Consider the following 23,119-nt stretch of genomic DNA (forward strand, 5'->3'; position numbering starts at 1 on the left):
GGGTGTAATTTGTGGTTGTCTATGTGTGTGTCCATGGCACCCGCGACACAGGGTTTCCCTAGTGTGGGGCTATGTTGAGTGTGTGCGTTATTATTATTATTATTATTAAGATCAGTTGCGACGTTTGTAACAATTATTGATACAAAGATAGAAGACTAAGGCCTCATTCAGAGTGGCGGCGGGCACGGGCGCGGGTGCGTGTAAATCTAATCTACGTAGACGCTCGTTGCGTTCACAGTCGCCGGCGCCTGTATCCAATCGGGCCCTATGGATCTATTAGCACAGTCCAGCCCGTACTATTTATTCATTATGGGCTCATTCAGAGTGCAGGCCGTAGACGCTTGTTGCGTCCACAGAGGGCGCGCGCGCCGGCGGCGGCGCCTGTCTCGAGGCGGGCGCGGGCGCGGGTGCGCGCGAGCACTGTGGACGCAACGAGCGTCTACGTACATTTGATTTACACGCAGCCGCGCCCGCCGTCACTCTTGGTAAGGCCAGAGCTTGATCTAGCGTCTGATTGCAAGTTCGACGTGTGGATTTAACTAACGGTTTTAGTCGCTTCATCACTGTGAAAGACCTGTGCGTCCGCACCTGCCACCGCGCCCGCGCCCGCGCCCGCACGCTAAATGAGCCCTAAGAAAAAGTCCTTCGATTCGGCTGGATTCGAACTAGTGCCTTCAGCATGCCGTGCATCATGAATATATAATAAAACATCATGATATTCAATCAGTTAAAACGATTAGGTTGTAGGATGTACATATCTGTTTGGCTAATGCCAATTCATTAATGAACTAATGTTTACTCAGATAAAATAGCTTAATTTAAAAGTAAAACCCAGTAAAACCACTAAACATGCTTCATGCTTCTGAAATCGGTTTTTTACATAAAGTTCCTTATTGTAGGTACTTAAAGCAGTTACGGCTACTTATAATGATGATAATGTAGATAATGTTATGGTCGTAAAATAAATGAAAACATTCATCTCAAGTTTTCACTCTTACTTCAAGAACTGTATCTTTTTGTACATTTGCTAGGCATGTTATTGTTAGTAATCGAGCGGTGACACATACCAAATAAACGGCTCGGGGTACAACTGTACTTATACATGGCGTATTTTTCAAGTGTGACTCAGCCTGACGATTACCGGCGTAGCGCTAAGTACCTCAAGATAGTCACAATGAACTTGCAGCTCGGGTCGTGTTCTAGAAACAAACTACAATTTTTACTTCACATTGTTAATTTCAATGTTCGATAGTTAGTTCTTTCAATAATGATAAGCATGGGGACAGTAAAATCTTAAAATTTCGTTATGTCGCAGTAGGTTGTTGTTGTTTTTCGCTATCATGCTAAAATTGTTATTCATATTCTGAAGTTGTAGAGGTACTTGTAAATTTAAATGTCTTTAGTAGGTATGTGAATTGTCTTATTTACGTACATTCAAGTGTTGAATTGAAAGAAAATGTTTGTGTTGCTGTATCCCAAATAGGAAGCGGCGTGGCCGCTTTTACCGTCACTACAGAATGAGGCAGTCAAGTCGCAAAGAAATGAGTGTCTAACATAAGCTTAGAAATGCTAAGACAGATTGGACTGACGTTTTCTATAGGCTTCTTTGGTGCATTTTGGGTTCCAAACTGCTGTAGGTCGGCTGTTTGAAAGAAGTCAGATATTGTAATGTTTCATATTATAAGCCGATATTAAAATAAATAATTTAAAAAAACCGACTTTAAAAGCTTGCTTATCGACTTTTTATTGGAATTATATCTAATTGCCAAGTTTTATTGAAATCGGTTAACGGAAAACGCGCGACACCGGATTCACACTCTATTTGGCAACGCCAGAGGTGCAGCATTTTCTTCAAATTTACCAATACTGAGGTACCCTCTTTCCAACAAAAAAGAATCGTCAAAAACGGTTCACAAATGCAGTCGAATTGAGAAGCTCCTCCTTTTTCGAAGGCGGTTAAAAAAGTGGTTACACGCTGTCATCTAGGTATTTTACTATCATTTTTCCTCATTTCATATTTCAAAGGTTTTCCATAAGCCCATATGGTGTATAAGATAATGCATTTTGGTTGATAATTATGCAAATTAATCTTACCTACCGTTACATACTAAAATAAAAAGAAACATAATAATATGTTTCTACGGTGTAATGTTACGGCGTTACGGTATTCTTATGCAAAGTGTCGGTTGGCATTAGTTTCTTGTCTAATGATTTGTGTGTGTCGTTGGTTCCGGGTAACATAGGCGGTGTAGGCAGGGCGCGCCGGGCGGCGGCGTCGTCGGCCAAGCATGTCCGTTCCGCCTGTCGCTTTGCGCCATGCCCTCCGTCTTCGCTCCGTGTTTACCTTCTACTTTCCTTGTAGGTACTACCACAGGGTACTACTATAATTTCCTAAGTTAATTATTGACAACTTGTCTGTTTTTTATTCCTCTCTTAAAAGGTGCTTTAAAAATGTCGTAGGATACAAAACTGTAAACATATCGTCTGTTTACTTATTTAGTAGCAGTAGAGCTCCTTGTGAACTCTTTCGTCCAGAGTAGTGCTGCCACCTTACCTATTCGTTCCGGTTTTGAAGGGTAAAGATGCTGGTGAAATTACATGATTTGTCAATTTATGTCTCTGGGTGACAGGCGCAGTGGTAGTGCCCCTCAGATCTTTGCGATTTGAAGTTCTGAGTGGCACTGCAACTTGTTCGTCCCGTCACAAAATATTATAAAAAAAAAGCTTATTTAAGCTAATTAGTATTGAAGTATGGAGTTTGTCAATCGAATCTTTATATCAACTTTACTTCTTACATTTGTCATGACCAATTATTTGAGTTTTTAGCTTGAAAATGACAATTCAGACATTTTTTACGACATGGAATTTAAAAAAGAAGTTAAATTTGGTTTAGACTGACGATGATCGTTTTTGTTGTAGATCTTTTGTTTTGTGCTGTCATGTCAGTCATGCTCCAATGTAAACTAAAATGTAATGTAAATGAAAAATGTAACAATGTCCGTCAGAGAATACAGTCGGAGGATGAAAAACAGCAATACACTGAGACTCAATCCTTTTCGTCCATATGTTGTAGAAATTAGAGCAGCTCTTTCGTAAGTATATCACGTAAATTTTCTATATACGTGTGTATGATGAATAAAGTCCTATGTATTAATTTTGTTTTTAAACGTTGTTTAGGTACTGCTATTGAAATTTTCTTGATTGAAGCATCAATTAAGCTTTTTTTATGATACCAAGTGGCGAGACGAACAAGTAGTACGCCAGGTGATAAGCGACACACCTGTCCGTAACCGTTGCACTGTCACTCAGAGCTATGAATCATAAAGATCTGAGGGGCACTGTCACTGCGCCTGCCACCCTGAGATATAAGCTGACAAGTCCCATGTGCCTGTAGTTTTACCAGCACCCTCACCCTTCAAAACCGAACTGCTCACATTACTGCTTGGCGGCAGAAATAGGTAAGGTTGCAATACTTCCCTGGACGAACTCTTACACAAGGAGCTCTACTGCTCTAAAAAGCTGATAAAGACGAACGTCAAACTACAATCTATTGTAGTTTGGCGTTCGTCTTTATCAGCTTTATGAAGTTTATGAAGACCTGATTCTAATCAGGATTTCAAACATTCTCAAAATAGATTATGGCATGCTCGTCGTCGTAAATAGCAACTTTCAGTAATACCACTCTGTATTGAAGCCTCTTCATGCGAGATAAATACAAAGGCCGAAGGTAATCCACGACCGCCTATTGTACTTACACAGTATGATGAAATTATAGGTACTGTAGTAACCTTACGGTATTGTATATGTCACACAGATATTAAACATACGAGTCGTGTATTTCTATTTTTTGGTAATTACTCAAACTGTTAATGGTTTTGGGTCTTCAAGTTTGTACAGTAAAATTTCGCAACATGACGACGGTCAGAATGTAACATGTCTAACTTGAGTACTTGAGCTACTTTTAACTTTAATCGGATCCTTTTCAAAGTTCGAGCGTAAAATAAATGTTTATGATTTGTTTGTTTTGAGTTTAGATAAGTTACCTCACAATTAGTTGCAGGTTTCTAACCATGGTCAGACATTAGAAACAGGCTTTAGTAGCAGTAGTGCTCATTGTGAAAGAGTTCGTCCAGGAAAGTATTGCCGTCATACTATTTCTGCCGCCAATGGGTGTTGTATGTGTATAATACGGGTGCTGGTGAAACTACAGGCACATGGGCATTTTCAACTTTATGTCTCAGGGTGACAAGCGTACCCGCAGCGTCCTTCAGATCTTTGCAATTTATAGCTCTTCTTTTATGGATAGGTGTGACGCTTACCACTAGGCGCACGATTTGTTCATGCCTTCACTTTATAACATAAAAAAACGCAACACGTTAGTAATTTAGTGAAGACCATGGAAGTCTTTGTTACAACTTCATCTACGTCAGCTATTAAATGTAGTCATCTAGAGAGAATTCATGATCTCTTCAATCAATCGAGCGATGGCAGCATGTAGTGCGGTACATGCCAGCGTGGGTTACTAAGTACTTTATAACTTACATAAGTAAATTTAATGTCACCTGTGTTTACGGTAACGTTGCAGAGCAATTGCGGTATTGCGGTGCATTTATAATTGCGAGCGGTTTCCGATGTAATATAAGATTGATTACATACGTGAAACACTTATCGTGTTCTTAGTTCTGATTTCTACGCAATCAAATGATACTATATTTTCCAATCTAAATCGTGTAGATATATTTCTTTTATTCAAAACAAATCAGTGTTTCCGGTTATACATAGGTCAATCGTCATCATCGTCAAACCAAGAGACCTGTAAAGATTCCGAAACTGGTTTGTTTTGAAGAAACTTGTATACGCTATTTAGATCGGAAAAATAATTTCATAATGTGCAGGTTCATTATCTGTGGTGTCTGGAACATTGCCAAACATCCATACTAATTAATTACCTGGTCTTAAACTAGGGAATTCCTTGTACTAGAACAACGAAATTAAGTCCAGATTCAATTTCCAAAAGTTTTCCAAATCGGTTCTATCGAGAATCAAATCTTGGAGATTGAACTAATTGCGGGATCTCCAAGGTTGTTAAGCTGCTGTGATTATGAAAATAAGTCGTAAAAGTTACAAATTGTAAATTGAACTTGAACGAGAGTATGTGCTGGCTTTTATCTTCTGTGATGAGATGTTCTCGTCTGTAAGTAACGAAAATTTCACATTATGCGCTGTGTTTGACGGTATTCGCAGTCTAATTATCCATCTTCTGTGGGGTAGACGTATTCCAATGCCCCCTACCGACACGGTTCGTGCGTCAGTCGGGGAGCCTGTGACCTCTCTACTTTATTCTCAACTCGTTATAACGTTCTATTTTTAGCATTTCGTTTTCGACCTGCAAATAACTTTTTCTAATGAGAGGAATATTACAATGCTTCTAGGGCCTCGAATCTCGATAACGAAGTAACAAACGGTCTGACAATATAAAACAATGTAATCTTATCGCGTCAATGAACTTATTCATCTTAAGTATATAATATGATCGATCATGAAATTCTATGTAAATGATAAGATATCAAGATTAAGTTGCTGTTATTTCCGGATATTTTGGAATGTGCATAAAAGGTTTGTGTATTAGAAATAAATTGTAATTTCTTTTCATTTCTTGCGGTACAAAGAAGCAACGTCATTATTGACGAAGGAATTCACTAGCATAAATTTACGACAACACAACAATGGCGAGTTTTGGATTTACGTCATCATTACAAAGTAGAACTCGTCATCAATAAGCAGGCATGGCACATCATAAATTATTTTAAGAGGAAATACCTTATATATAACGAGTTTATTCAGTATATGATTCGGTATATTGATCGCTAGACGTGTTTAATTACTAAACAATTTGTATGTAGCTTGAGTTATAAATATGTGGTGTAAAATATGAAGGAGTGGAACACTTTGTGCAATCTTTTTGTACAAAAAATTGATGAACACAAAATACTTGTAAGTAACCTGCCCATGTTGCTTTAGAGTTGTGAGATGTGTGAGATTTCATATTTATTTATAAAGGTCGGTAATTACATACATGCAAATGCTTTGTGAATGTAAGTTTATAGTTACAATTTTTTTTTATATTTATGCGTTGACTTTTTGGTAGAGATACACTTTTTTTTAAAAAGCCTGTGGTGTAATGATGTAGTAACAAGTTTTATGATAGTTTTTACATTGCGGATGGAGTCTTTACAATTATCACATGATATTGTTTGACGAAAGATGGATTATTTTATTCAGAATATTAGTTGGGAGCCAGGTGGTGCCGAGGGCGGCAGTTTCGCGGCGTAACGTGCCATCCTCTGTCTATTTTTAGACCTCCGCTCGCTGCAGTTCGATCGATACAGGTATCATTTTGAGTCCTCGCCTTGAGGTTACCTTCAGAAAGGTCACTATTGTTATTGTCTGCAGTTTCTGATAAGTCGCTGTTTTATTTAGTACACATAAATCAATTGTGTCAGCTAAGGTTAATGAAAAACAAGTTCAATTTAATGAGGCAAATATAAACATAGATGTACACGCAACAGCACATGTTCGAAAATCGCTTCCAGTGCAACGGAACAAGATACGTCAACAATGTGTAACTTGATGTGCTAGCGTCTATATAAAGAGTCTCTTTGAATATTATTATTTGAATAAATGAACACGTAAAAAGTATTATTGTCTAAAAGAGCAGTTGGTACCCACGATTTCATATAAAGAAATAAACTTATATGCGGTACCCTATCTAATTTTTGTTAACTTAGCCTGAAAGGGTTTAGTGACTTTGATGTGGGTGTTAAAGGGTCTCTACAGTCTTTTAGCTGACAGGAATCAATTTTTCAAACGATTGCACACCAAGGGTCTGCCTATACATACATACATACATGCGTGGTTTATCCGTTACTAACTATCGGTGTATCGATCCACGGAACTTTCTACTATAAATTAATCGAGTCTTAGTTGTTTACAATGTAAGGTTTTTCGTTGTCGACTAATGCTTCAATATCTATATGTATATATTTAAATTTTAGTAAACAGTACTGCGAAGTGCAGAATCAAAATGTTAATGAATAATTATGTTATATTTAGATGAGACATTATATTTCTGAATAAGTTCTAATCAATCATCATAAATTGTAAATGTGCTTACCTTCTGTAAAATATACTTTAGCATGTATTTAAAATGATTAAATCTATAATAGTATTATTTTTTATTTAGTTTGGTTTACCAACAGCTATTACGAAAATGTATATAAACATTTGTAAGGCCTACATTTATTTCTCTCGCGAGTTTAGGTGTAATTTATGTGGTGTAAAAAACACAGGGTTTCCCTAGTGCGGGGTTATGTTGAGTGTGTGCGTTATTATAATTATTAATTATTATAAACAAATAACTTATAACTACTTATGTCTATATAACAAAATGATATTTTATATTAATATTTCTTTAAATAAAATAGCAAAGGCAAATAATCTGCATGTACTTACGTCCAAATATTCACTATTTATATCATATAAGTTACAAATTCTGTATATATGGGTGAGTTCGTACCAAATTTGGTTCTTCGAAGAGGTGGGGCAAGTGGTTGAATGTGGTATCCAGGGTATCTACAACGCACTCTAAATCTTATTTGGCTTAGCAGAATCGGACAATCATTTTGGTTTCGTAGCAATTTGTAAAGAAAAATAAGATCTAATCTGTCCCGGCGGTTTTAAGGCTCATCATATGAAATTGCTCGTTTCTCAGTTTGTAAGAAGATCGCCGTTTAGCCATTCCCTGAGAATATGCCAAGTGGCACATTATTTTTAAAATTTCAATTTTAGTAATAGATTATTTGTTGTGTCTTAAAAGTACTTATTAAGTTTGTTATGGTGCTCTTTAGTTGTATGGAATTTAAAAAAGTTAAATGAACATTAAAAACCTCGATACAAAACAACGTGCTCCAAAAGATCACGTAAAGTCGCCATCCGTAAATTAACAATTCATCGAGACCAATTTAGCCCGAATTCTACTACACAGTTCTACTGTAAATAATTGAGGGCTTGAGAAGTCTCTAGACTGTCTTGGTTACAGGTTCAGATTAAGGTTACCTATTATTGTAATGTCATCGGACTTCATGCAAACAAAATTTCAAGACGGTCGGACAAGTGGAAGTAAAATAATATATTTATTGAGATTTTTTTTGTAGAATAACTCCACTAGTTTTGTTATGATTATAAATACAAAGATCGAAAACTCAGAAAAATTTTATCGTCGACTCAGTGGGACATGAACTCACGACCATACTGCACCGTAGCATTGCGCTAACCATTTGATTCACGGGCCGCGGGCCCAGTTACCGAGTCGTCGAAATTCTCCTATGGGTTTTTTGTTATAGATCTTTATATTGACTTTCGGCATTTGTCGCCACTAGTGACATCTAGTGAGAGATTTTTAACCTTCTCACCTCAGACGAAATCATTACAAGTGACGCAAATAAGAAAAATAAGTTTTTTTTACAAAAACGTACCTCAAAAGGTTGTGGAATTACATCTATTTGCCCAGTTTTATTGACATCGGTTACCGGAAAGAGCACGAAACCGGATTCATCCCCTAGTTTGCCACACTTAGAGGTGGAATATTTTTTTCAAATTTAAACGGGACCAACATTGAGGTACCCTCTTTCAATCAAAAAAGAATAATCGAAATCGGTTTACAAATGACGGAGTAATCACGTAGTATACACATACAAAAAAAATCTGTCGAATTGAGAACCTTCTCATTTTTTTCGAGAGATCCTTACACTACCTGAGAAAAGAGTTAATGTTCTTTAAATATCTGAATAGATGTTCAACAAACACAGCTAAGAAACATTCCGATTAAATTAACTTTAGAAAATCGCTTTGCGACTAGTCCTTCCTTTTAGGAGTTCTGATGCTACACACATACAGGCTGACACAACAGATAAAGTGTTATAAACCCCTCTTTAATTCCCCTCTTTTTGCATCGGGGGCTAAAAATAGTGTATTTGAATTGTTTAGTATTGATTTACTATAATAACCTGAGGAAAGCTTACAAGAGATTGGCATCGCAGCGGATATGACTCCAGTATACTCTCAAATTATTCACGGGATGTTCTAACGTAAACTTTAAGAAAACACAACAAAATGTGTTTAACTCACGTACGAATGCAATTTGTAAAGAGTCCAGTACTTAATATAAAAGTTCCATGAAGGACTATTTAAAAATAATTTAGTTATTTATTAGTATGTACTACAGAAAAAAATGAAATCATTTATTTTGTAACGCACATGAGTTATCTATTAAATCCCAGCTGTAATTATTACACTTCTTTGTTCCATATATTGTTTATAGTGCGTATTTATTATTTTGTACAAAAGTTGACGAGTAAACTTAGCAAAAGAACAGGTATTTTTTTAAAATATGCAAATTTTCTACAAACGAAACATTTTATTTATTCAATACTAATTGCCTTCTGAAAATTAAAATTATACAGTTGAGAGTCTAAAAAGTCCAATTTAACTAACTCTACTTATGTTAAAAATCATCATCATCAGTTTCAGTACGCCAACTCTCCCGCTCCTGTGCTGCTCGCATCCAGCCGCTGCGGGCTACCATTCTCATGTTGTCTGTTTATCTTGCCGCAGGGCGTCCTACATTACGTTTACCTTGACGTGGTCGCCACTCCAGAACAAGTCTGCTCCATCTCTCTCATCTCATCAGATATCAGTCCGGCCCACTGCCACTTAAGCTTACTGATTTTGCGAGTTTCGTCGGTCACTTTACTTTTCTGATGTATGACTGTATTTGGAATACTTATATTACAAGGTGGCAATGTAACATGTAAAAATTTAGAGTTGATTGAAACGAAATCAGCAAATTAAATAAGTGTTCCGCACATGACCTATCGAATCGTTCCAATACTCAATCGAACAATCTTAAAACTTGGAATGAAGGAATGAATGGGACACAAACAACAACTAACTTTTCATAACAACTCTCAACTAATTGTCTGCTGATTTGGCTATGAATAGGTGTTGATTTCAATTGATCATTGACTCGCTACTCGTATTGACAAGGAGAAATTAATCGCTTCATTAGCTGCGTGTGAGCATATCGGCGATCATTGGTTAACATTACAACAGTGAGCTGCATTTAAGATCTTGGCTGAGCGGATTGAAGAGATTAAATGTACATTAAAGTGATACCATGAAATATTTTATAATAACGCTATTCCAAATCTTTTATGATTGTTTTTCTAAATGAAGATGAACGTTAGATTAATCAAGCAATGGTTTTAGAGATATTTTCAGAATCGGAGAACGTGACATTAAAAGCTATTTTCAGTCACGTTTTCCCTCACAAGGGACGATCGTAACAAAATGAGTTTCTGAGGTGCCCTTAATTTTTTACTCCGCTCAAAATGAAATGGAAAATGTAGTATTACAAATAAATGTCGGAGAGGCACAAATGGAAGTCGTTAACAACCACCAGTGCGTTTTAGAAAAGAGCGCATTTGTAAAATATGTGTAAAAATGTAAACTTTATGGTTTTTGTTTTTGGTTCGTTGATTAAAATACAATAGAAGAAATAACTTAAATTTTCCAATACTAATTCATATAGCTTACTCGTGTATATATTTATTTGGCATATAAATACATAAATAAATATATGTTTTAGAAAATATTAATTTCCAAAAGTCTTAATAATCAATGTTACAAGAGACGTGGTGTGGTTTTATTGATGACGTGATTTAAAATAAATATTTCGTTTCACGTTGAAATTGAGGGGCTTTGTGTAATGTAATGTTTTGAGTCCAACGGAAAAGAACATTATCTCCTTAAATAGGAAGTACATTACGTAATAAATAATGATAAAATAGTTACCAGAATGATACTTGATTAATACTCTTTCATTATTCTATGTTTAGTATCCATGAAGAAATGCCCGCCCACAATATGATTGAGAGCATTTATTGTTGTTATTTAATCAAGCAATGGGTTCATTTACATCTTCAAATACTGATTTTGTTTGCATAACACCTAATAAACATTATTAGTTGTGTAGGATGGAGCGATGATCTGCGAAACACTGCTGACAGCAGAGATGGATGCTACAAGTTGAGGACTGGGCGAAATAGAGTACATTGGAACATGTTTACAACAATTTGTGTTATTTTGTGAACAATATCTTCTCAATAACATGCGATAGGAGAACATTTGCATCTGAATGTGTTTCGCGTACCTATTTAAGTCAATTATAATGCTTATACACACATGCACATGCGGAATACATGGCAGCACCTGAGTTGTACATAGCGATCATTGATGTGCTCTATTGGAGTTTTTCAAGCGATCTCTCCCCGAGAGAGCAGTCGCCGTGCGCTCGCGCATGAATTAGCTCGTTTTCATATTTTTCGTAATATCGTTTGCAATTTATTTTAAATCAAAGCGTTTAATTTAAAAACTTGTATTAACGAAATTACATTTAGTCGATCCTATTGGTGTGTGAAAGTGTCTAGTGCGTCAACAAGTGCGTTACGCTCTATGTAATATGCGAATATGGTTTATAACTGTTAGGCACTAAAAATGTGACGATGCATTGTTATAAGATTGAGGTTAATACACCGTGTGTAATTAATTTGGTAGTTTTGTCACGACTAATTAATCTGTGCGAATTCATTGTTTTCGCTTACGTTGATGCCCAACAATATACTTTGTATTGTTGTATTGTATCGCCGGTCGTTGTATGATCGTTGTTAATAAAATATGCCTAGAAATAGTTAGTTTTTGTTTACTAGATACAAGCCGGATGCCGGCAAGTGTGTCGTGAGCGATTTCACCGACACGCACAGAGAATACCCCTGTCTGATAGTTCCAATTACAAGAGCCATTAGGTCTATAGATAATTACGTGTTATGCGTGGTTGTATGAAGTGTATGACTTGGGTGGGTGCGGCAGTGAAAGTCGTGATGTTGCACAGCTAAAGCGTGACGCCACGAGACGTCATGGGCCATGTGGAGAATATGCGGCGTCAGTAAGGCCGACCCCGCGCTGTTCGTCAGTAACGTCGACGATGATTATGTAAGACATTGAGTAATGTATATTAAGTGATTAGAGATTACAATACTTCCACACGAGTTGCGAGTAATGTGTCTTATAACGCTTATATCGAGGTTTAAGTAGCTAATTACGCTTTCGTTATCCTAAATGTCTAAAGTTCAACATATTATATGTTGTAGCTCTTATACAGTTTGAAGTTTCGATTAAATCTTCATTAACTTCCATTCCATTATCAATGCCGTAATGATATTCCTGTATTTAATACTGACATGCCAAGGTATTAAGTGGTATTGATATCTTTAATGTTTAGAATTGATCAAATCAGAGTTGTTTGACATTGTCTTTGTCTACAATTTTGTTCTTTATTTATATTTATTTAAATCGGTTTTGTTAAAACTTGTGAATAGGGCTCTGACCTTAAAAATTTACTCGTTGAAACTAAGATCATTGGCTCCACTATCTAAGTGTTAATATAAGTATTGGAAAATCCTACTGCACCCACTTGTGGAACCAAAAGTGTAACCAACAGTTATTATTACATGGATTTGTTCGCAAGATAATTTTGCAAAAATTGCAGTTTTTGGTTCATTTGTGTTGACCTGTTCTTGGTGTTGTTCCAGCAGCCGACATGGCGTCTGTGGGGTGAAGAGCGCGTCGAAGGAGCTATTTACACCGTCTACCTTAAGAAAGTCCGTTACCACAGGCCCACGCGCAGCGCTTCCAGTGTAAGTTTTATTTGATTTCTCTTAACTTTTGACATTAACTTTACAAACCCATATAGATAGTTTTCGGTGTTGCTAGATCGCTATATAAATAACGGAATATAAAATTCCTATCCATTCCAAAATCATTGAAAGTTTAAAATTTTGCGTCCTCCGCCGTAAAGTTAGGAAAGGGGAAGCGGGGCAGTTTGATACAGAGGGCACATTCATACACCTGCATTATCTCCATACCTTCAAACATAATATTAGTTTCAATACTATTTATAAAAGAAAAGATTAAATTAGTAATGTTTATTAGCTATATCATCAATTAGGTAGAAAAATATTAATTATAATTTCATTTAGTTGCTCAAAATTAAACTTAAAAAAAGTGTACGAATCTGCCCCGCTTCCCCCTACCTAATAGACAAAATCTACACGATCAGTGACTACACGTGTACTATACAAGAAAGCTAAGTGTTTGTTTTTGTGTTACAATGTCAATATTGTCAATGTCAATATTGTGTCTACAATATTGACATTTGGGTACCTAAATACAATTTATTCAGACAATTGTATTTTTATTGTATTACAAACAGTGAGATTACAAAGGTTACGGAAAGTACAAGAATAAGAAAATAGTATTAAATAGAATAATCTCGCAAAAAACAGTTCTTTCAATTGAGTTTCTAGGAAAGGACACCATTTTGATGATGATTGAAGTGAATAAAGATATATATAATAGAAGAAGATATATATATATATATATATATCTTCTTCTCAATTAACAAATTCTTCATGTCTATTAACAAAATGATCAAATGTTTAACAGTGCTATGTAACAGTATTGCACATAAGTGAATAATAAAATAGATTTGCTCGACGACATCGCTTTTTACGAGTAATCTGATATTTAGTAGGTAGATTTTTGTCAAGAACCTACATGTTAACTACAACTATAATTACAATCTTCTTTGTAATTGCCATTGTGTTTAGCTCGCAACATTACTTTGATTTATAATCTGATAACATAGAGTGCAGCTGTAAAATCGGCATAGAAGTTTATTCTACGCATTTAAAACGCAGTACGTAAATATACTTCTTTTTTCATATTATTTTTATACATAACAGTGCAATAATCAAGAGAATAATACACCGGATGTGTAACAAACGGTGGGCAAGGTTACTTTTGGCACAATGTAACACAAACAGACTACTGTTTACGTAGACATTGTATGGTTTACGAGGCATTTTGTGTTAAAAAATGTACAAAATTAGCAATTTCAGGGAAATTATAAAACAAACACGTAACACCTACACATTCTTAATTAATTCAGCTCTGAACAAAAATTTCTTGAATTTTAAAACTCGTCAAAACTCTGTATAGGCAGCTAGAATTCGTTCTTTTTTGGTACGACAAGCGACCATTGATTCAACTAAATAATAATGTACCAGACAACCACACCAACTGTCTGGTCTCAAACTAGGGAACTCCCTGTGTTAGGAGTACCAGAGTAACGGAATTCACCCTGGGATACTTCCAGAACACCCAGACCAGAACCAATTTAGAAAAATTCACTTTCCAAGTTGGTTCTACCGGTATAAACCGTTGAGCCATCGAGGACGTCATATATCATTAATGTCTTTTTGGATGTAGATAATATAAAACTTGTTCCAATAAGGATAATGTAACATTGACATACAAATAGAAAGATCGAAAAGTAATTGAACAAATGCATAAACATTAATGGTATTCATGATATTTGTACATGAACTCGTAGGCGGTATACTTTGTATGGCTCATTAAAAATTTACGTATACCTGCTTTCTGTTTAAGTTAAGCTATGAGATTGCCGTTATAAAGTTCTAGTCCCCTTCAGTTCAGTCCCTGTGAAGTGAAGTCTTTTTAGCGAAAGATTCGGCTTAAACAATTTTATTTTTTATGATACCGAGTGACGGGACTGCGATTGTGCGCCTGGTGGTAAGCGACACGCCTGTCCATAAGAGTTGCAGTGCCACTCCGTGCTTCAAATCACAAAGATCCGATGGGCACTACCTCTGCGCTCGTCACCCTGAGACATAAGTTGACAAGTCCAATGTACCTGATATTACACCAGCACCCTTACCCTTTAAAATTGAAATGCTCATGTTGCTGCTTGGTGGCAAAAATAGGTAAAGTGGCAGTACCTCCCTAGACGAACTCTTTCACAAGGAATTCTACTGCTACTAAAAACTTAAGAAAACTTTGAAAACTTAAAACTTAAACATTATTGTTTAAGATTTAAGAATTCTAAGGCTACTTCTACATTTGAAATTTTGGTTCGCTCTGACGTCTTAGCCTGTACTGAAGAGCAGATATTTTATTACTTAAAATTTTCGCGTTATTATTTTGTTGTTTTTTCGTTTTGGTTAAATTTTCATTCGTATTATTTTCGTCAAATTCATGTTATTTTTTAATACAAGATCCGAGGTGGCACTAATGCATCGCAGACGACTCGAAACTAACGAACGCACTGTTCTTTTTTAGTTTGCCAGATTTGGTAGTGCAAATTCTCAATGGGCCATGGTCGAAGACCAAGTTATGAGCTTTGTTGAAGTCGGTCCATCGCAATGTACAGATAGTTTAGTAGTTTATTAATGCCTTGATTGGTGTCAATCTGTACAATTAAAAAATAAAAACAACAAAAATGAGTACCATACGAATTGTCCGAATGGGCAACGCGCGTTGAAGCTTTCAGTGTCTTGAAATCGACAAAGAGATTAAGAAGTTTAAAATCGTGTCACGTGTGATGAAAAATTTATTTTTTTATGACATTAGTTATTGATTGGCTAGAGGTTAAAGTAAACTTACTAACAGAAAATTAGCTGTTTGGAATCCACCTGCGGAGCAATCGTGACAGTTGATCGTAATTGTGAAGAAACGCAGACGATGTCTAAAAAAAGTAACCACGGCTATTCAACGGATCTTCACGACTATTTCTGCAAAATAAGCCAGAGTGCGCCTTACAGGGTTTGCAGATTAAAGCTCTTCACTACCCTCTGTACTCACTTGACCTCGCCGACTACAATTTTTTCCGCAATGTAGATAATTATCTCCAAGGAAAGGAAGGGCGAAAAATAGTTACAAGGTTTTGTGGAGTCCCGTCCTATTCTACCGCAAAGGGATAAATGAGCTTCCATTAGGATGGCAGAAGTATATGAAAGCACACATGCATAACACATGCATATCATCATTAAATAAATCTTATTTACTAAAACATTTTTAATGTCAATTTTTCTACATAATAAAGGTACTTTTATACTTAAGTCCCTATTGTCGACTAAGAGGGTTACACACGGCGACTTTTAGCAGCGATGCAAACGCGCGACTGCATCGATACAATCGCCTATAAATTTATAGTGTAGCGATGCAATCGCGCGTTTGTATCGATGCTTAAAATCGCGAGTGTGTAAAGGTAGACGATTAGCGAGTGCATCGCTATTGCATCGCTGCTAAAAGTCACGATATATAACCGCTCTCAGTGAGCTCAACGAATATTATTTAGTATTAACAGTTGAGAGGTATTTTGATATAATTTAGATTTTTTGTTCTTTGGCTTGTCGATAATTGTAACTCTCTTATGAGGACTTAAATAGTTCTGTGAACTTGAAAATTTTTTTGTTTTATTTTCTTTTTTCTTGTTTTAGGCATTGCATACGTATTTTCCGTTAATTTGGAAAATTTTTTTGATTTTTGCAATAAGATTCAACAGTTTAACTTAAATGATTGTTGGATATCACTGATAACAGTGGTAACTGTTGTAGAAATAAAATACACATAAGTATATGTAAAATACTGTACCTCTATCTTGGTTTGTATATTAAACTTAGTAGATATTACTCAATATATTTTTCGAAATAGAAATCATTGTATATTCCCTATATTAAATTGGTATTTCCTACACTTGCACTAGCCTACTGCAAACCAAGTGAATGTACAATTTTATATTTAGTATACCTTGTTGTTTACTAAGCCGAGCATGTGTAATAACTATATTAAGTCAGTATTATGATTCATTGATGAGCTTACCTATAATTGGGTTACTTATAAAAACAATGCTTTATGTAATCTTTAGAGTAAGTTAAGTATATACCACTGGTATTCGAACATTACCGACTACTCAAATGGTGTAAGAAATTATTATATTCCGTTTAAATAAAATGAAAAATATGTACAGTAAAATTATTTTCTTAATATCTGCGGATTTCCGAATGCACTCAAATACAAATTTCCATGTGTAGTAACTATTAAATTTATCTTCCATAGTAATTTGAATTCAGAACTACGTATTTTAGTATCGTGTACCACATAATTTATTGTTATTTTCATTTCCATGTGAACTATGTAAAGCAGTAAAACGATTTATCTTTTTATAATAACATTTATTCCTTAGCAATATACCAAACACGTTAATAAATATATATAAATTAAGAAAAGAGTAGTAGCTATTTCTTACACTTCGAAGCCGATTGAGTCTGAAGATTGTTATCGTAGAAAATCGCTTTATTGCTTATCATAATATTTCCTACGAAGATCAATATACTTATTGTATACGCGTTAAAATCAGTTTTCGAGGCGCCTTTTCCACTCTACTTGAAATTCCTCTAAAATATGCATCAACTGCTTCATCGGGTGTTGAAAAACGGTGATCTTGCATTTTGTTACGTGCGGGGATAAAAAGAAGTCATCGGGTGCTAAATCAGGTTTATACGGCGGATGACCCATCAAACTGACGTTTTCATTGCTTAAAACTCACTTGTTTCATCCGATGAGTTCGCATTGTCTGTGAAGTGAATCGGTGAAGATCGATCCGTCTTCAGCGATTGAACTCTCTTAGTTCTCCTATAACAACTGGCAGACATACGGTTGATATTGCAAATAAATAACTTGCACAAATTCAATAATTTTTAAAATGTTACATTATTGCCGCAATGTTTTATTCGGTATCATGATTACGTAACCCGAACGAATGAAAGGCATTTCTGTTCATAAAACGATGAGTCTTCGTTCTTTTCGATTCATGTCTTACTTTGAATAGATCTTTCAAAAGACTTAGAATATTTAGTGTGGGGAATATTATAAATACTAACTACTTACTGTTCGTTATTTTACCTTTATTTGATAAGGCTTAAGAAACGATTCTAGAGGTATTTACTTTTAATAAAATCCATTTTCTTGTTTCATTAAGCGATGAAGCGGCGATTTATTGTACTTCCATCTTATTACGCAAGCTGCGCGTCTACAGAGACCTTACACACGGCGACTTTATGAAGCGAGGCAAACGCAGTGCAAGCGCGATGGAGTCGCTAATTATCGTTTACATATACGCGCGACTTAAAGCAGACGCTTGACTGCATCGCTATGCTTGCGATTTATAGGCGATTGCATCGATGCAAACGCGCGACTGCATCGATACAAACGCGCGATGCAAATCGCTGCTAAAAGTCGCCGTGTGTAACTACTCTTAAATAGCAAAAAATTACCTACTTATTTATTTATCTTAATGATAAGCGAGTAAAATAACAAGTTTTGTTTGAAGCTATCTATAGAGGTATAACGATAACGACGATACCTATGATGAGGATGGTATAGTCAGTTGCTCTATAATGTATAAAGTATTACTGATACAAAGATCAAACAAACACAAAGAAAAAAAAGTTCAGTCGGATCGAAGGAAAAAACCTCGTATCAATAATTATAACACACTACTTATTGTTATCATTTTGCTATTGCTATTATTTAGAAATTTTATTACTAGTTAAGTCTACATAAAGTGTAAAACATTGCAGGCAAATTAAGATAGAAATGAAAGGATCAAAAAAATTTTACGTAACCTATTCTCACCTTCGATTTTTCGAACCCGCCCGAAGTTCATGAATATTTAATAAAGACGCGTCGTTCTAGCTTTTAAGTTTTATTTAATTTAAATATTATGTATATTATATATTGAATTGTAATGCTTATTTTACGAAAAGGTATATAAATTAAAATGCTAAATATTTTTAGCCTCATTTTAGACGCCGAGGCTTATAACAAATTTATAATAGTACGATGAGCTTCAAAATTCAAGTTTAGCAATTTTATTATGAATTTAGGCATAGGATAGGTTAGGTATACGTCTGCTTAAGTAGAAATAAAAAAAAACACTTGACTTATGACTTTAGTGTTATTGACTTTTTTACACTAAAGAACACTATGAACTACAATGATCTTATATCCATTGACGGTATATATAATTTTCCAAGATATTTTCCTTTAATTTTACATGTATACTTGTTTGATCGGTTTGTAGAGCGAAAGCATAATGTAGTTATTGACTTCAAACTTCGTCAAACGTTCTTACGTTCTTACGAGCAGGTATGGTATATGGTATACGCATTGTTTGGGGCGGATGTAGGTACCTTATAGCTTTTATAAAGTAATGTAAACTAATTTATAGGTAATATAAAGTAAATTTTAAATCTATGGTTACTACACAACATTTGTGGGGTTGTGCATGCAAAATAACCCAACGCTTGTATTCCGTGGGAAATTGCAGTACGAAGTTTTAAAAGTTCTGGCCTTTTCGAAAATAAATAACATCATTTTCGTTTTATTTTTAAATACGAGTTCCGACGTGGCATTACATACAGCGCGAACGGCTTGAAGCAGTAATGACTTGTAATGAGCAGGTACAACTAACGAACGCACTGTCCGTATTTGGTTCACTGATTTTGCTGGAAACGGGTCCCCACTATTTTACCGCGAAGGAGTTTCCATCAAGATGGCAGAATTGCATTGAAAACATGGGTGCAAATTTTGATTAAATAAATGCTATTTTCTGAAATATTTTTATTGTTTGAATTGCCCTACGCATAAAGAATGGCAATTTTGTGCTTTAAACCCTACTGTTACTTATAGAGCGACTAAGCAATTTTGAGTAAAAAACAGTTTTAGTTTCGAAGATTAGTTTTTTAATCAAAGTAATTACAATTATTTTATTTTTATTTCTAGGAATCGGATGATGAGATTTCTCACCTAGAGTGGGAGACGGTACGCGTGCGCTTCGTTAAAGCAGGCACCGTCGAGAGGCTGGTAGAGGCGTTGGCCACAGACGACGGCGAGCTCGAGTCCACGTATGTCAACGTATTCCTCGCTACCTACCGGTATGTTCTTTAATGTTTCCGGCACTTGAAACAAAACCTTTTTAATACAAACATCGCTTGTCATGCTAATCGATTTACCATTAAATTATAATCCACTTTGTTACTAACTTTCATATAAAAAGGATTATAAAGTCAGTAACTTTTCGTTCCAACTAGTGTGAAAAGAATTTCAATGCGTTTTTATTAATTAATATATACAACTAACGTTTCAAATTTAATTAAAATTTCAAAATTAAATTTAAATCAAAATCAAAATTAAAATTTTTTGATCCTAATAGATCCTTCGCGGAATGTAGTCGAGTGTTGGACCTGCTCTTACGAAGATATGAAGCCCTTGCGGCAGAAGACGTGGTTACAACAGCGACTGACACTTCACTACAGCACCGAAAGTATGTTTCAATCAAAAAATAATAAAAATAAATGTGTACCATATGTTATATTTATCTCCAATTGCATTACAATGAATAAAAATGAGAAAATAGCAGCTAAATTAGAACTATGCTTTGTGTAGATCTAGATTTGGGGGTAAATTTTTTTTTTTCCACAAATTACAAATAATATTAAATAGACTTAAGGTTGATATTTAAAACACAATATACCATGACAGCGTGTTAAATTATTTTCACTCCATTCAGAACTCTGGTGGCATGTCTCCATGTATGGTTGGATACTTACCCGGAGGACTTTCGACAGCCCCCACACCACCCCGCACTTCAGCAGCTCCTTGCCTTCACACAGCTCCATTTACCTGGGTCAGAGCTACATTCGAAGGTATAACGATTGTCAATATTATTATTTACATAGGCTATGTCAGTGAAATTGACGTCAGTGGATAACTTCTTTATCGGTTTTTTCAGGTGCTTCAGAAGCTAGCGATATTCAGTGCAGAACGCAATGGCAGCTTTAAACAGGGTGCTGGAGTGTGCCTGGCGCCGGGCATGCGATTGTCCGCTCACCACACTAGTACCTACCGTCTGCCGCATGTTCCCCATCGACACTTTGCGGAACAGCTCACACGTATGGACATGGAGCTGTTCAAGAAATTAGTTCCGCATCAATGCCTCGGTGCTGTCTGGTCGCGACGAGATAAAGATCGATCTCATGATGCAGCTACTGTACTAGCTACCGTTAATCAGTTTAACGCAGTTTCGTTTCGAGTAATATCTACTGTACTGGTCGAACCAAATTTAAGGTCGGCAGAACGAGCTGACATTCTTGCTGCTTGGCTGGATATAGCCAGAGAGTTAAGGGTGCTCAAAAACTTTTCTTCTCTAAAAGCGATAATATCTGGATTACAAAGTAATCCCGTCTATAGGTTAAGGAAAACCTGGGCAATATTACCAAAGGAAAAAGCTGAACTATTCGACGAATTAGCACGTATTTTTAGTGAGGATAATAATAGGTGGACGCAGCGAGAACTATTAATGCGAGAAGGAACTGCAAAGTTCGCTGATACCGTTGGAGAGAATGATAGACAGTTGCAGAAATTGTTGCACGAGCGTGGTTCGCCCGGTGTCAGTCATGGGACTATACCATATTTAGGAACATTTTTGACCGATCTTACAATGATCGATACCGCTATTCCTGATACGGTAGCTGATGGTCTAATAAATTTTGATAAGCGTCGAAAAGAATTTGAAGTTCTCGCTCAAATCAAGTTACTGCAGGGAGCAGCCAACGCTTACCATTTGCCCTCCGACCCGATGTTTGATAGATGGTTCGACTCTGTGATAGTACTGGATGACCGGGAGGCGTATCAGCTGTCGTGTCAGATAGAGCCAATGACCAATCCACCTAAGGAGAGGCGTCCGAAGAAGGCTAACGATACCAATGGTCATGGTCACAGGAAAAACGATTCAATAGCTAGCACTAGTTCCAGCAATAGCTCACAATTTTATTGTGAGACTGATGGTGCAAACCATTGGAAAAGGGATAGTTTAGAACGACGGGCCTCGCCTACAAGATTGTCCCATGGTTCGTCATCGTCTTCACTCCCTTCACTGGATATGTCTTTGTCTAGCGCAAATAGCGGTCAAAAACAAACGAATGGCAAAATTGGAGGAGCTAGCCCAGCTCACACGAATGGTCCAGATTTTTATATAATTCGTGTAACTTACGAATCGGATAATGTAGAAACAGAAGGTGTGGTGTTGTATAAATCAATCATGTTGAGTAACAATGAGAGAACGCCACAAGTCATTCGTAACGCCATGCTCAAGCTTAATCTTGAAGGAGATCCAGACTCATATACGTTGTCACAAGTCCTGCCTGATAGAGGTAAGAAGGAATTGTTGCTTAGTGTTAGGTACTATCCCTGTAGAAATTTTGCGTTGAATGCAACAGTTTATTTATGTGTTACAGAAATGGTGCTCCCAGCAAACGCCAACGTGTATTACGCCGTGAATACTGCTTATAATTTGAACTTCATCCTGCGCCCACGCAAGGCGCAGCAAAGCGAACCAGCTCTTAACGGCAAAGCGCGTGGCAAACGCATTTGATTATGCACACAATAAACTTTAGAGTGCTTTCAGTGATCTCTTACAACTTGAGATTGAGTAGAATAGGTATGTGACAGGAAAATGACCTCATCAAGGACATATTACGGCATTTTCTTGTTTCCGCCGTATGTAACCAGTCCCTTAGGTTTAACGGTTTAGATAATTTAAAAAGACTTCGTAGACAATTTATAACTTTTTTGGATATTTGTTCACTGTCTAGAACTCTGTTAGTGAAATTGGTGCGATACATACCATAATCTTTTTGTGTTCATCGCGTGAATTTCTTTTTTGGTGTCTAAAACATACTATTGTTACAACTTTATCTATTGATGTCGACTGATTTACATTTATATATACGATTTATAATTTTGCCTGAAATTACAGCATTTCAAAGATAAAGTAACGTTAGCGTATCACGCGAGAAATATCGATCTGCCTGTAGTATAATTCTGATTGTATAGGAAGACCTACAAAGAAAGAAGTACTTCATATAATATTTCTGTGTGTTTCCATAGCATTTGTATAAAGTGTTAATGTAAATATTATGTCACCCTAATGCCACCTTTAGTAATATAATTAACATTTGTATATGTAACTCATTGTCTGTATATAGCGAATATGTGTAAATAAGAACCTCTAGTAAATTTA

General features: G+C 36.0%; 1 protein-coding gene across 4 annotated transcripts in view; it reads left to right on the forward strand.

Moving 5' to 3' along the window:
* Positions 1-22,698, forward strand: part of LOC113234450 (ral guanine nucleotide dissociation stimulator) — a 43,669-nt gene extending 20,971 nt beyond the window's left edge. For 2 of the 4 annotated variants that reach the window (XM_026469780.1, XM_026469763.1), the window contains exons 2-7: positions 12,708-12,812; positions 19,822-19,973; positions 20,252-20,362; positions 20,609-20,744; positions 20,831-22,250; positions 22,335-22,698. In XM_026469780.1, coding sequence (XP_026325565.1) covers positions 12,708-12,812; positions 19,822-19,973; positions 20,252-20,362; positions 20,609-20,744; positions 20,831-22,250; positions 22,335-22,471 — 2,061 coding nt within the window. In that variant the 3' untranslated portion in view covers positions 22,472-22,698. Of the gene's footprint in view, positions 1-11,711; positions 12,109-12,707; positions 12,813-19,821; positions 19,974-20,251; positions 20,363-20,608; positions 20,745-20,830; positions 22,251-22,334 lie in introns of those variants that run through there. The other 2 variants (XM_026469771.1, XM_026469789.1) reach the window with 2 other exon arrangements.
* Positions 22,699-23,119: the final 421 nt, after the last annotated feature.

This window comes from Hyposmocoma kahamanoa, unplaced genomic scaffold (genome assembly GCF_003589595.1).
Source record: "Hyposmocoma kahamanoa isolate Upper Pololo Valley unplaced genomic scaffold, ASM358959v1 102, whole genome shotgun sequence".
Classification (NCBI taxonomy): domain Eukaryota; kingdom Metazoa; phylum Arthropoda; class Insecta; order Lepidoptera; family Cosmopterigidae; genus Hyposmocoma; species Hyposmocoma kahamanoa.